We start from the raw sequence: 14039 nt of genomic DNA, 5'->3' as shown, positions 1-14039 counted from the left end.
TAGTATTGTTATATTTTGCCCTGGACAAAATAAATCATACACTTTTAGAAGTAATAGTTAACAAATAAATAAAGTTAATTCTAATGGTGATTAGTACTTGTTATGGCCACCTTTGGCTTTCAATGCCGCTTCAAGTCGGCGAGGCATACTCTCGACTAATTTCTTTAACTATTCAGGATCAATTTCCTCCCAGGCCTTTTGGAGTGTTGCATAGTACGATGTCTTGTCACTTACGTTCGTTTTATTCACGTTCACGTCCAAATAAGCCCACAAATTTTCAATTGGGTTTAAATCTGGTGATTGTAGCGGCCATTCGAGCAGTTTTACCTCATTAGATTTGAAAAATGCAGTGGTTTTCTTCGCCTTATGCTTAGGGTCATTATCTTGCTGGAAGATAAAGTTGTTTTCTAAACCCAATTTCAAAAGAGATTCTTCCAAATTCTCGCACAATACATCAATATATCCTTCTGCCGTCATAATGCCTTCAATTCGAGCCAAATTACCGATACCAGACCATGTAAAGCATCCCCATACCATAATATTACCGCCTCCATGTTTTACAGTCTTCTGAATATTTACTTCTTTAAGAGCCTCACCAGGTTTCCGCCACACCCTAGACCGTCGTTTTTGTCCAAATAATTCAAACTTGCTCTCATCAGACCACAATACTTTTTTCCAAAAGTCTAGAGACATATTCACGTACTTCTTGGCAAACTCGAATCGCTTTTATTCAGAATAAAACGAACGTAAGTGACAAGACATCGTATTATGCAACACTCCAGAAGGCCTGGGAGGAAATTGATCCTAAATACTTAAAGAAATTAGTCGAGAGTATGCCTCGCCGACTTGAAGCAACATTGAAAGCCAAAGGTGGCCATACCAAGTACTAATCACCATTAGAATTAACTTGATTTATTTGTTAACTATTACTTCTAAAAGTGTATGATTTATTTTGTCCAGGGCAAAATATAACAATATTGAATAATAAATTTTTTACAAAAGAATTGAGCATAATTTTTATTATTTCATATTTTCTTTATTTAAATACTTTAAAATGCTTCGACTTTCCTGTATCTAATAATCTATTTGCTTGTTAAAAGAATAGTTATACTAACAAATTCAATTTGTTGAAAGGTGTATGATTTATTTTGTCCAGTACTATTTCTCATTATGCGTAATTTGGTTGCTTTAACCAGTTCACTGGTACACCCGAAATCAACGTTTTGTACTAAAACTGATGAGAGCAAATAAATTCGTATTTTACATGAAAGTTTATCTATAAGGGTTTTTTGCGTTGCTGGTGACGAATCAAGGATCGAAATTTCAAAATTCAATATGGCGGATCCAATATGGCGGATCAATTTTGTTATTTCATTATGGAGAAGATCAAATTCGATATGTTCGCGTTTTTCGAGTCTCTTATGATGAATCTATAGACAAAATTGCAAAATTTAAACTGGCAGATCCAATATGGCGGTTTCTAGTGATTAACTTTGATATTCCATTATGGAAATACATATCACACTCGGTACGTTTTTTGGTCGCAGATAAAATTCTTATATTAATATTTCTAAAAAATATATTTCTAAAAAAATGTTTCAAAATAACAATTATAAAACAATGTTTTAAGGATGTTTTGTACCTATTTTCAAAATATTGAGAATTTAATGAAAATTGTACAGAATGTCCTTACATATGTTTAGAATCTTCAGTACAATTTTTAAATCGATTCACTAAAGCGTTCACAAGTTATAAGAATTTTAATTTGCACCGAATTAACATGTGTTCTTATGGGAAACGTATAACCACGTCGATTCAAATGACAAAAACACATGGAAATAATATTCAGAATTTGTTTAAAATTTGCAAAAGTGTAGTTTAGATACAGAGGAAATATTTGGTCAAATAATATTATACAAGTACTAACTGTTAAAAAGATATTAAATTAATTCAATGAAATTAGCCATGTATCTGACACAAGGCGAAATTCTCTGCCAAAAGTTAATCATTTCGATTAACCAAATTCGGAATATTTCAGTAAAAACGCAATAAATATTAAAAAATACATCTCTGCACTGTAGCTAACAAGTAACACTACTCAAGTGCCATTCGCCGATATTCTTGAAACTTTGCACACACGTAGTACATCGAAAAACATTAAACACGTGTTTTTTTATTTTGGCTAACAAGGCGTTTTAAGGTTAGAAAACGCATTCGAAAGTTTAACACCATTTAGCACAATGCTAACTAACGCTACTCATGAGTGTCATTCTCTTACAGTTTTTACGACATTTCTCTATCATAATTTCATTGTCTGCGTGTTTTTGAGATCGCTAATGACGATTTTGACATTAGTTTAACGAGATTTAGAATGGCAAATACAAAATGGTGGGCAAAATCGCAGAAGTTTCAAAAACTTTATTTAACGCCACTTGCGAAGTTTATTAGATACATGATTACGATTTTGGCAATAGTTATCTAGAGGTGGCGGATGAAAAATTCAATATGACGCATCCAAATGGCGGAAACTGAAGGCAATGGGAAGGTCTACCCAGCCAGTGAAGGCAAGATAGTGGTACTATACCCGACCAGTGAAGGCAAGATAGAGATTTGACCCGGCCACTGAAAACAAGGTGCGGCCTTCTCCATATACTTGAATTTTAACTCCCCATATCTTGCTGAAAAGAAAAGGATGGAATTAAAAATATTGCCTTCATTTCACGTATCTTTTGCAGTAGTGAGGAGAAGCATTATAGTCTGGAGCAAAAAAGTGTTGTATACATAAAGATTCGTTGCACCAAGCGCATTTTATGATGGAAATGTTTGTGCAAAACCTACAGTGTGTACCACAATTCTCGAAGCAATATTCCACAGGTGTTGCACATTTTTCTGGTTTTTCTGAAGTATACCCGCTTTTCCACCAAGCGTATTTGAATAAATTTACAAATCTTGGTGATGAGAACTGGTTATGAATCAATGACTGAATCTTTAAGATGTTATTCCTCAAATGTAAATTGATGTCGTAGTTATATGATTAAGTCCGAGAAATGTTTAAGAAAGTTCTTCCATGGTCTGAATGTATAAACATCTAATGGCTGGATCATACCAGTTGTCCCTGCGGAAATAGTTAAAATTTTGACTCTTTTACCACGCTTATCTATAACATCGAACTTTTCTTCCGTTTGTTCAGTCCAAGAGTCTAAACATAGAGCCGATGCTTCATTAACATTAGGCAAAAAAGCATCGACAAACCATTTTACAGCAAGATCTGATGAAAGTTTGCCAGATTTCGAAGCAAGCACAAGAATATTTTCAGCTTTATAAATATTGTTTCTGACGATCGGACCAAATTTACCTTGTGTCTCTTGTAACACTATTAGCAAAGGTGATTTTAAGACCCCACTTGCAGATATAAAAGGCTGTATAGTGTAGCTGTGAGTCAGTGAATTCATAGATTGAGCCAAGCATTCAACTTTCAAAGTACCATTAAATGACAATGTACGCCTTGCATGTGATTCTAAATTAAAGCCTGATTGATCAGAATTGAATACATTATCTTCTCCTATAGATAATATTTCTGATCTCACTGTTGCAACGAATTCATTACTCTTCTGTACGAGAGTTTCTTTACTTATTATCTGGGTTTTCGTAACAAACTTGTTAATCTTTCTAGATACTATTCCATGTCTCACTTTGAAAGTATGGATCCATTTGGAAGAAGCAGAGAAGAGTTTATTTGATAGTTTAACATCATCCCTTGCTTTCAAAGCCCATCTTTTCAACTCTAAATCATGAACAGGTAGTGATTTTTCCATAGCATTTTTGAATTGATCTAAAACATATGTACTGATACGAAACAATTTCTCATTCCTTGTGCCTCCCTCCGCTACTTGTGCTTCCCACCTGTACAACGTTTTTTTATCTGGAACCCTCTTAAATCTACTTTTTACCGTACTAAAGCTCATGTTACCATTTTTAGCAGATCGCCAAAACTTGACCGCTCTGTTTTTATAATCAACGTCTATCTCAACTTTCAGTTTTTTATCATCTTGAACAACACATTCAAAGTCATCTTCAAAATCGTCATCGACTTCAACAGCATCAGGTATTACGCTGTCATCATTATAACACAATGTTTCGTAAGTTTCAGTGAACACGTTGGAACCAACAGAAGATTTAATGAGATCTTCCAAATAAGCTGCAAATGATCTTTCATCTTCTGTCACAATCGATTCAACATCATACTGCGAATCACTGAAACTATGTGTTAGTAAACGAAGAATATTTTTTGGATTCATAGACATGTTTTGATGAATTTTTTCGAGAAAAACGCAGAGAAAGAATAGTACTTAACGTTATTACAATTAATAACAAATAGTAGACGTGGAAACAGCTGATGAAAACCTATTTGTTGTAAATTATATTCAAAGAGATACACAATGTAGAAAATATTAAAGCCGTGCCGATGAAAAACTAATTGTTATCAATTGTAGTTCGAAAATACGCAATGAAAAAGGATAATACTTCGTGAATATAACTTATTGTAATCAGAAGCCTGTCGTATTGCTCCCTGATTTCAACCTTTAAAAACGATTGATGAAACCTTATTCGTTATGAATGGTATTAGCAAAAGTTGCAATAATGATAATGAAATGCAATAAAAATATAATTCATTTTGACAATATATGTGCAAATTGTGGTATCGTAAGCATGTTAGACGAAACTTGAACATATAAGTTACCATCGGCCGTTCTGATTACTATATGTCAGATTGTATAATTGGAAACATTAAAAGGACCTAATAATCCTGTCTTCATAAGGTTCAATTTCTTAAAATTTCATGATTTGCTTATTGTTTCCGTCATTTGAAAGAAGGGTGTTAAGAAGTTTGCCCACCGATATTTGCCCAGTCACATTTTGACATCCTTCGTAAGACTACTATTAAATTTGCCATTTTTCATCAGCCTCTACATTGATATAACTGATGTCAAAATCGTCATTAGCGATCTCAAAAACACGCAGACAATGAAATTATGATAGAGAAATGTCGTAAAAACTATAAGAGAATGACACTCATGAGTAGCGTTAGTTAGCATTGTGCTAAATGGTGTTAAACTTTCGAATGCGTTTTCTAACCTTAAAACGCCTTGTTAGCCAAAATAAAAAAACACGTGTTTAATGTTTTTCGATGTACTACGTGTGTGCAAAGTTTCAAGAATATCGGCGAATGGCACTTGAGTAGTGTTACTTGTAAGTCTCGAGCCAAAGGGCTTAACCAATTAAAATCTTAAGAGACCCCTCTCCTCCTAAAAATCAAGCTCCTTGACCTTAGGAAGGGAGTAATAGAAATTATTTCATTCGCCTAAAAAGATTCCCCACCATCCAGAAGAGAGGAGGAGTAAAAATCTTAAAACTCGGGAGCCGAAGGCGCGGACACAGCACAGTTCATTATTAAAAAATATTACGCCAACTCCTCCGTGCAGTTCAGAGTTTTACATCCAATAACTCACAGTCTTACTAGTAAAATTTCTTACGGCGGTTACACTCTTCCGGCAGTTCATATACGATAAAAAAAGGGGAAGAAAAAAAATTATCTTTTCTAAAAGTGCGACCTCTAATCTATTAGTGAATAAACTCTCCACATCCTGCTAAGTCTCACAATAAGTAAAGTGAAGTGAGTGAAGTGTACACGGCGGACCAACCGAGCCCTTCCTCATCACCAGCCAGCAATCAGACACCTGCGCCTCCAGCTCCGGCCGGGTTGAATTTGTTTACGCACTTCAACGCTCACTATAAGTAATAAGTTTAAATCCTCTCTCAGTCCTTATTTCTCCTTCCCATTCGATTGGCGATTGCGAAAACGATCTTTAGGTAATTAAAGAGTTTGAGTTACAGATCTTTAAAGTAATAAGAGTTTAATCAATAATACTCTCGATCAGTTAGAATTCCATAGTAACCATCCATAGTAATTTATCGTTAACAGTTCAATTCCCCTCTCCATATAACTCTTATTTATTCGTTCTGGATTTCAGCATTGGAATTCGCGAATAAATCACTCGAGATTCTTATCCATTCGTTCTGGATTTCAGAATTGGAATTCGCGAATACTTTCCCACTCTCCAAAGATTCTTTAAAGCAATCTATCCCATTAGTTTCCTTTAATTTTCTTCTCAATATATATATTCTCAATATATATATACAGGGTGGACCATTTTAACATTTAATGGAGAATAACTCGAAAACCAAGCCCGGGAGAGAAAAATGTTTCAGACAAAAGTTGTTTGGTTTCGAGGGGGCCATAAGATGGTATCATTGGTTTGACCTTGAAGAGTTATTTGAAGGTCACATGAAGGTCACCTTCAATTTCTTAAACGGAATCTACTATTTGTAATTGCATATTCTTGTAGCTTATCTCGAGAGCTTTCCAAAACACTATAATTAAGTACCTTTTCGTTAAGTACTTTTTGAGTTATGAGGCTTGAAATAATTTCTTAATTTTACATAAACCGTAAAATATCTTGTAAAATATTCATTTTTCGATTATCTAACCTTAATACTTTTATGTACAAAATAATGAGAGGAATCAATTGGTGTAAAGAAAACACATAGTTGTTTTTAAGAAAAAATATGGAATTGTTAATTGCAAATTACATATTTTTTCTTCAAAACAACTATGTGTTTTCTTTACACCAGTTGATTCCTCTCATTATTTTGTACGTAAAAGTATTAAGGTAAGATAATCGAAAAATGAATATTTTACAAGATATTTTACGGTTTATGTAAAATTAAGAAATTATTTCAAGCCTCATAACTCAAAAAGTACTTAACGAAAAGGTACTTAATTATAGTGTTTTGGAAAGCTCTCGAGATAAGCTACAAGAATATGCAATGACAAATAGTAGGTTCCATTTAAGAAATTGAAGGTGACCTTCATGTGACCTTCAAATAACTCTTCAAGGTCAAACCAATGATACCATCTTATGGCCCCCTCGAAACCATACAACTTTTGTCTGAAACATTTTTGTTTGCTGGGCTTAGTTCTTGAGATATTTTACTGTTCTAGTTAAAATAGGACACCCTGTATATATATATATATATACAGGGTGTCCCTGAGCATGTGCTCACGCACTTGTGAGGAGGTAAAGCGCAGTAAATTAAATAAAGAAATGGTGATATTTTCAAATTTTGATTCCGATCGGAAATACGCCATCCGGATCGGAAGTTGAATTTTTTTAGGGGAATATGGTACTTTTTATTACAGATTCGAATTGTATGTGAAAAAATAAGAAACTTTTGTATCAAACGTTTTTTCTGAAAGTGCCTCTATCAATCTTAAAATTGACTCTGAAAGTAACTATGATGAACTTTCAATAATTAATATTTCTATTATTATTACAAAAATCGTTACATGGAATAGGATTTCTTTATTTAATTTACTGCGCTCTACTTCCTCACAAGTGCGTGAGCACATGCTCAGGGACACCCTGTATATATATATATATATATATATATATATATATATATATATATATATATATATATATATATATATATATATATATATATTGTAATAACCAGTCAGAACCTAATTCTTAACGTAAATTTCTCCCTGTATATTCTGACTGATGACCTCCGAACAATTGTAACATCCGCGAGAATATATACATACACACACAGATACCCACTCACGCATAGCTACAACTGCTAAGATGTATTTTTTCTTTCTTTACTTTTTTATATATATATAATATATGCATTTTTAATTTTATGTATAATTTAATTATTTAACCCGTTCTCTTCCCTAAATCCTGAGATCGCACTAGGTCCCATCCCGCGTAAGAAGGATTAAATTCCTTTACCGAAAAGGGACCACCGAACGAATAGGCTTAAAAACGCAGCGTTAAAGAGACCTTCGGTCGCTGACCTGTGTCAGGCCCTTCATATTCGTTCGACCCGATCCATACACACGCCCGAATAAAGTGTGTCATGGGGTAAGTAAGTTGCGTTCTTCCATACGGCTCATTCATTTCCAGGGTCTGGACGTAACATTACTTTATAGAGATTTTTTGGAATAATGCGAAATTGTTGTGGCTCTAACGATCATCCCGACTCTCAGTTATTTACACAAATGTACAGATTGATATCAATGTATTCTCTAATAAAACCCCCAAAAGGTTGTAATGTATCTACTGGAGACTTAATAAACGTCCTTTTAAATATTAAAGATATAAAAGATATGAAAGAAAGAGAAGAACAATGGATAGGTCAAATAGATACTATTTTGGATAAAGGAAGGAATACTGAAATTTTAGCAAATGCTCTATCAATTCTTAATGATCATGATTCGCATATATATACTACTTCAGATTATATTTTGACATACATTGCAGGGTATGTAGCAAGAAAAGGAAATAGATTTTTTAGGAATATAAATAATAAGAATATTATTTGCGAAGAATGTTTGAATGCGTTGGTTTTACAACCAAATGATAGTGTACCAGAAAGACATAAATTAATTCACATAAAAACTAAAGGATATTTAATAAATCCTTCGGTAGCTTTATTCAATTTGCTGTCAAATTTAGAAAAAGGAGTAATACAGGCAACAAAATCTGGAGAAATTAATATTAATACATTATTTAAAATAATGGAATTGATTGACGAAGAAAAAAATCCTATAATTCTCATTGGCTGTGAAAAACATAATTATGAATTTACTAAGAATATTATTCGTTTTTATTTAATAATACGGATGTTTTTTTTAGTTAGGCAGACGAACAGAAATAATAATATTGAAAGAGAAAAAACAATAGAAAAAAGAAAAAGTTTAAAATTAGTTCATTCAAATATTTCAAATATTGCAAATATGTATTCACAAATTAAAGAAACAAATACAGCTGAAACTGTAATACAAATGAATTATAAAAAAAGGCGTAAAATTGGATTAGTAGTAGTAGTAGTAGTAATAAGAACGGGTGGGGCTAGGTCAGTCCCTAATGTCACCTAGATCTAAGAGATCTTCTGTAACCCCGTGGTTATCTGAGGTTATAAGTGGCGATCCAATTTGGCCCTTACAAGAAGGTTGTGTAGATCGCTCACCCTCACGTTTTGTAGAGTACTGGGTTCAATGAACATGTGACCCCAGAGTGTGTATCTCCTGAGAGCAAGTGCGAGGCAGTAGCACAAAATGTGTATGCTGTCCTCTTTTTCTTCGCCGCATAGTCGGCAGTCTTTCCGCTCGGCCAGGCCGAGATTGAATAAATGGACCCTGAGGGCCACGTGGCCCGTGAGCAGGCCAATGGAGATATTGAGCTTTTTCCTGCTCATAGTTAGGAGTTCATCCGTCCTTTTAGAAAGGGGTCGATTCAGCAATAACTTGGCTTGACGACAGCCCTGAACCTGACCCCACGAAACCAGATGTTCTCGTTTCAGAGACTCTTTAATGAGCCTTTTACCTATGGTAAAGGGGACGCCGACGACCTGCCTAGCCGGGACCTCGAGGGTGCCTAGCTTTGCCAGGCCGTCCGCCACTTCATTGCCATGAATTCCCTGGTGACCGGGAACCCAGACTAAGGTGATCCTATTGGATTCACCTAATCTGTTGAGCGCTAGCATGCAGTCCCAAACCACCGAGGACTCAGTGGTGGTCTTGGCTAGGGCATTAATAGCTGCTCTACTATCGGAGCAGATGAGTATATTTTTATTAGTGGCTTTAACTGAGGTTAAAGTGTTTGCGCACTCAAAGATTGCTAGGACCTCAGCTTGGAAGACCGTGGCCAGCTCCCCTAGGGAGTAAGATTCCCTGTGGTTAGTCCTTGAGCCGTAGACTCCAGCTCCGAATCGTCCTTCCGCCCCCGAGCCATCCGTGTACCAGATGTCCCAGTTTGGCCGGCAGATTCGTTCTGGTTCGCTCCAATCTTCCCTAGAAGGTATCTGGGTTTTGAAGAACTTAGAGACCTGGAATTTCCTAGGTATTCTATCCTGCAGCAGAGAGAATGGGTGTTCATGGAGGAACGATAGCCTGGTATGATCAAGATGCCGCCCTCTCCACTCACCCTGACACTTTAGTCTGTAAGCAGAAAGTTTGGCTGTGCTGATAATAAAGCGGTCCAGGGGTGGAAGACAGAGTGCAATCTCAAGCGCCTCTGTAGGGGTGGTTTTCATGGCCCCCATCGCCGCCCTGAGGTAACAACCCTGTAGGCTTCTGAGTAGGTTCCTGGCCCCCACTTTTTCCGCCCTGGGCCACCAGACCACCGCAGCATATGTGAGACGGGGTAGTAGAATGGCTTTGTAGATCCAGAGGGCAACATTGGGTTTAATGCCCCACGTTTTACCTACAGCCCTTCTGCATGCCCACATGGAGGTGTAAAATTTCTTACGTTTGACTTCAAGATGAAATTTCCAGCTTAGTTTGGGATCAAGATGTATCCCCAAGTACTTCACTGAAGAAGTGTATGTTAGCTCTTTGCCCCAGAGCCTCAAAGGCCCTATAGGTTCGGGCTTGTATTTTCTGGTAAAAATCATGGCCTCGGTCTTGGACGGATTAACCGTGAGACTTTTGGCTTGGCACCAGCTTTGAATAATCTTAAGTGCTTTATCCATGAGCTCCTTAAGAGTTGAGAGAAAGCTGCCTCTCGCGATTGTAGCCACATCATCCGCATAGCCACAAACGAGAAGGCCCGCTTCTTGTAATTTGACCAGAAGTTCGTCTACCACCAGGCACCACAGGAGCGGAGAAAGAACGCCGCCCTGCGGGCAACCTCTGGCCGGGAGACCACTCAAAGTTTTATCTCCATAGTCAACAGTCAGAACTCTGTCCGATAGCATACTTTGTGTCCAATCGATCAGAGTTTCGGGGATGTGATGCCTGTGCATGGCCTCTTTAATCGCTGTGTATGAGGTGGTATCAAATGCCCCCTCAATATCCAGAAATAATCCTAGGGCCTAGGATCTAGCCTCCTACCCTCCAGTTGCCAGCTGTGTCTCAATCTTGCTCACAAGGTGATGAAGGGCAGTATCCGTAGATCTGCCCGCCCTATAGGCGTATTGAGAGAGCGCCAGTGGTCGGATGGTAAGGGGGTATGTCCTGATATGGCTGTCTATCAGTCTCTCCAGTGTCTTCAAAACAAAGGAGGTAAGGCTAATGGGTCTGAAGTCTTTGGCCAGGATATGGCCATTTTTGCCTGGTTTGGGTATAAAGGTGACTCTAGTGCCACTCCAGACAAGGGGTACGTGTCTAAGGGCTATGCTGGCCCTAAGCACTTTAACGAGGGGGCCTATCAAGAGGCTCAAGCCCTGTTGTAGGCAGGCGGGGTAAATTCCGTCTGGTCCAGGTGATTTGTAAGGTTTGAAGGTTTTAACAGCCCATTCAACACCTTTGGGATAGACTATCTTCGCCGCTAGTGACCAATCCCTGGGTATAAAAATTTCCCTGGGTCTCACACGGGCAGTAGGAAGATTGTCAACCGTTCGAAAACCTGGGAAATGAGTCTCCATAAAGTGCTCGATGGATTCAGTGAGATTGACTGTGTAGCCTGTGTCGGGACGCTTAAGACATCCCAACTGGGTACGATTGTCAGAGCTGAGTATTCTGTTTAGCCTGGAGGCCTCTGGAGCGCTCTCGATGCTTGCGCAGAACTCCCTCCAGCTACTGCGTTTACATCTGACTATTTCCTTGCTATACCTGCGTTGGGCGTTCCTAAAGGCTTCCCAGTGCGAAGACAAGCAAGAATTTCTTGCCCTGTTAAAGAGTCTCCTGGTCTCGGATCTGAGCTTTGACAGCTCTTTATTCCACTAGGGGACTTTGGTCTGGGACCGTATAAGTTTCAGGGGGCAGTTTGCCTCAAAGGCATCCGAGATAGCGTTGCTTAAGCAAGCCGCGGCAGTTTCCAGGTTATCCTTGGTATGGAATCTGGTCGGAACGGTAATTAATCTATTCTTCAAGTCTAGCCTGAAGCCGTCCCAATTCGTTTTCCTAGGATTTCGCCTCCGCAAGATTGTAGGTTGCTGGCGAAGGGTGAGGCGTATCTGTCTGTGATCGGATCGTAAAGGTTCATCTAAGACCCTCCAGTCTCCTACCAGTTCAGACACGCCCTTGGTACAAATAGTAATGTCAATTACCTCCTGTCTTCTAGCGTCCATGAAGGTAGGTTCCGTACCTCTGTTTAGGATGATAAGTCCCTTGTCCAGGATGAAGTCATGTAGACTCTCCCCTCTCGGATTGGTGTTTGAGCTCCCCCAACCTATATGGTGAGAGTTAGCGTCACAACCCAGGAGGAGTTCGAGCCCTGCTTCCTCCGCATGGGCAACCAGGTTCTTGACATTGTCCTGAGGTGGAGGGTCGCAGGAATCATAGGGCATGTATGCTGACCCTATGAGTAGGTCCATTGTCTTCCCCTCCTCCAGGTTGATGCTCGTCTGGACGACAGTTAGATCTTCGCTGCTAAGCTGAGGTAGAAAAGTAGTATTAAGGCCTTTTGCTACAATACATGTCCTTAGTTTGCGGTTCGAGCAGGCTCTGAAAATTGTTCCACAGCCGCCTAAACCTTTGATGGCATTATTCAGGAGCCAAGGCTCCTGGATAATGGCAAGGTGTGTGTGCATCGCAGCAGTGCTCCTGGCAAGGATAGCCGAGGCGCCTTTACTGTGATGCAAGTTAATTTGGGTGATGGGTACCCTGGAGACCGTCATATTTAGGCGGTCTCCCCTGGTATTCCCTCCACAGATTCAGGCTTCCTGCCGCATTCCTTTTCAAGCAGCCTAACGGTTGCCCGTCCTAGACTGCAGCTGGGCCTGAAATTGCAGGACTTCAGGGCGTCTAGAAATTGATCCCCAATCAGACAGGCGAAGTGGGTGCTCGTGGCATCCCTACTCACGCTCCCCCTGGGGATGATCCAATCTCCGGTCGCCAATCCTGCGTTTTGTCTGCCGAGGAGCCTCAAGGCTTCCTCAGCAGACAAGTCTGGCTCCTCCACGTGCACCACCACTCGATGGCGCCTAGGCAGCTCATCGACCGGCACTACACGTAGGGAGTTTCCCCCCACTTTCAGTTTGGAGGATAAGCTTTTTAGCCAGTCCCCCGACTGCTCATCGTCGCACGCGAAAACGAAGGCTCCGTCTCTTTCCCAGGAGCCGGAGAATGTGGGGGCTTTTGTGCCCTCGGGTAACTCGAGGATACGCCCCCTGATCATTTTCCTGATCAGTCCACAGTCCGCGGCTCCTAGCTTCTTATCAGGAAAGCCCTCCAAAATGAGGACTAATCTGATAAGCCCTTTGGTCGCTTGGGCATATGACCCTTGATCATTGATCTTGGGTCGCTTGCCCTGGCGAGAATCGTTGGGGCGAGGGGTGTTATTCCCCGGCCGGGCGCGTTTAAGCGCCGCAGTCGGGGCACCACCACTACTGGGCCCAGGACTAGAATCGGCTTCAGCGGGAGGGATTTGGTCTTTAGTAGCCTTTCCCTCCCTCTGAAGCTGTTTCTTATAGCGTCTTCTAGCAGCTCCGCTATACCTGACTCAGGTTTTAGGTTCCCCTGAGTTGCCTTCCTCCGGTCGTTCGCTCCCTAGGGAAGCCACGCCCTGGAGGACTTTGTCCATTGTCGTGTCTTTGTTTTGTCTGTCAGTATCCATGTATGTCCCACGAGTACCGCGGAAGCGCGATATCACCCAACCAGAGCCGCGAATGGCTGGGGCGTGGCTAGATACCCCGGAGGTCGCCCGGTATCCGGGGGAACCGTTCGAGACGCAGCACCCCCTGCGCCACGCAGCCGTCGGCACGGTTTCATTGACACCTTGGCTTGGGGGGTCCCTCTTCGTTGGTTGCACCCGGCTCCATCCCTTAAACGGGTGGGCCCGGATGCGACCGTAAGCCCCTCCACCACGCCAAGGTGGAGACCCATTCGGGGGGTAAAATTGGATTAACTTCTTGTGCAAAAAAATAATCAAAATGTATTAAATTTTATACATGACTAAAATAAAATAATAAATATAAAAATCTCTTTTTATTTAAAAAAACATTTCTTATAATAAAGTTATTATAAT

At 39.6% G+C, this 14039-nt stretch overlaps 1 protein-coding gene and 1 pseudogene across 1 annotated transcript in view; one reads left to right on the top strand and one right to left on the bottom strand.

Annotated features, from left to right (window-relative positions):
• LOC145971779 (uncharacterized) overlaps positions 1–13833 on the bottom strand; it is a 55756-nt gene extending 41923 nt beyond the window's left edge. Inside the window, exons 1-2 of the mRNA XM_083099826.1 lie at positions 13790–13833; positions 12159–13509 (exon numbers count right to left, since the gene is read on the bottom strand). Of these exons, the coding sequence (XP_082955952.1) occupies positions 12693–13509; positions 13790–13833 (861 nt within the window). The 3' untranslated portion in view covers positions 12159–12692. The remainder of the gene's footprint in view (positions 1–12158; positions 13510–13789) is intronic.
• On the top strand, positions 7987–8744 carry LOC145971780 (uncharacterized; annotated as a pseudogene).
• Positions 13834–14039: the final 206 nt, after the last annotated feature.

Source organism: Camponotus vicinus, unplaced genomic scaffold, assembly GCF_025532165.1.
Source record: "Camponotus vicinus isolate PSW18456_S1 unplaced genomic scaffold, iyCamVici1.0 SCAF_5, whole genome shotgun sequence".
Taxonomy (NCBI): domain Eukaryota; kingdom Metazoa; phylum Arthropoda; class Insecta; order Hymenoptera; family Formicidae; genus Camponotus; species Camponotus vicinus.
The sequence above is the reverse complement of the archived record's forward strand: the minus strand, read 5'-3'. Positions and strand labels throughout refer to the sequence as shown.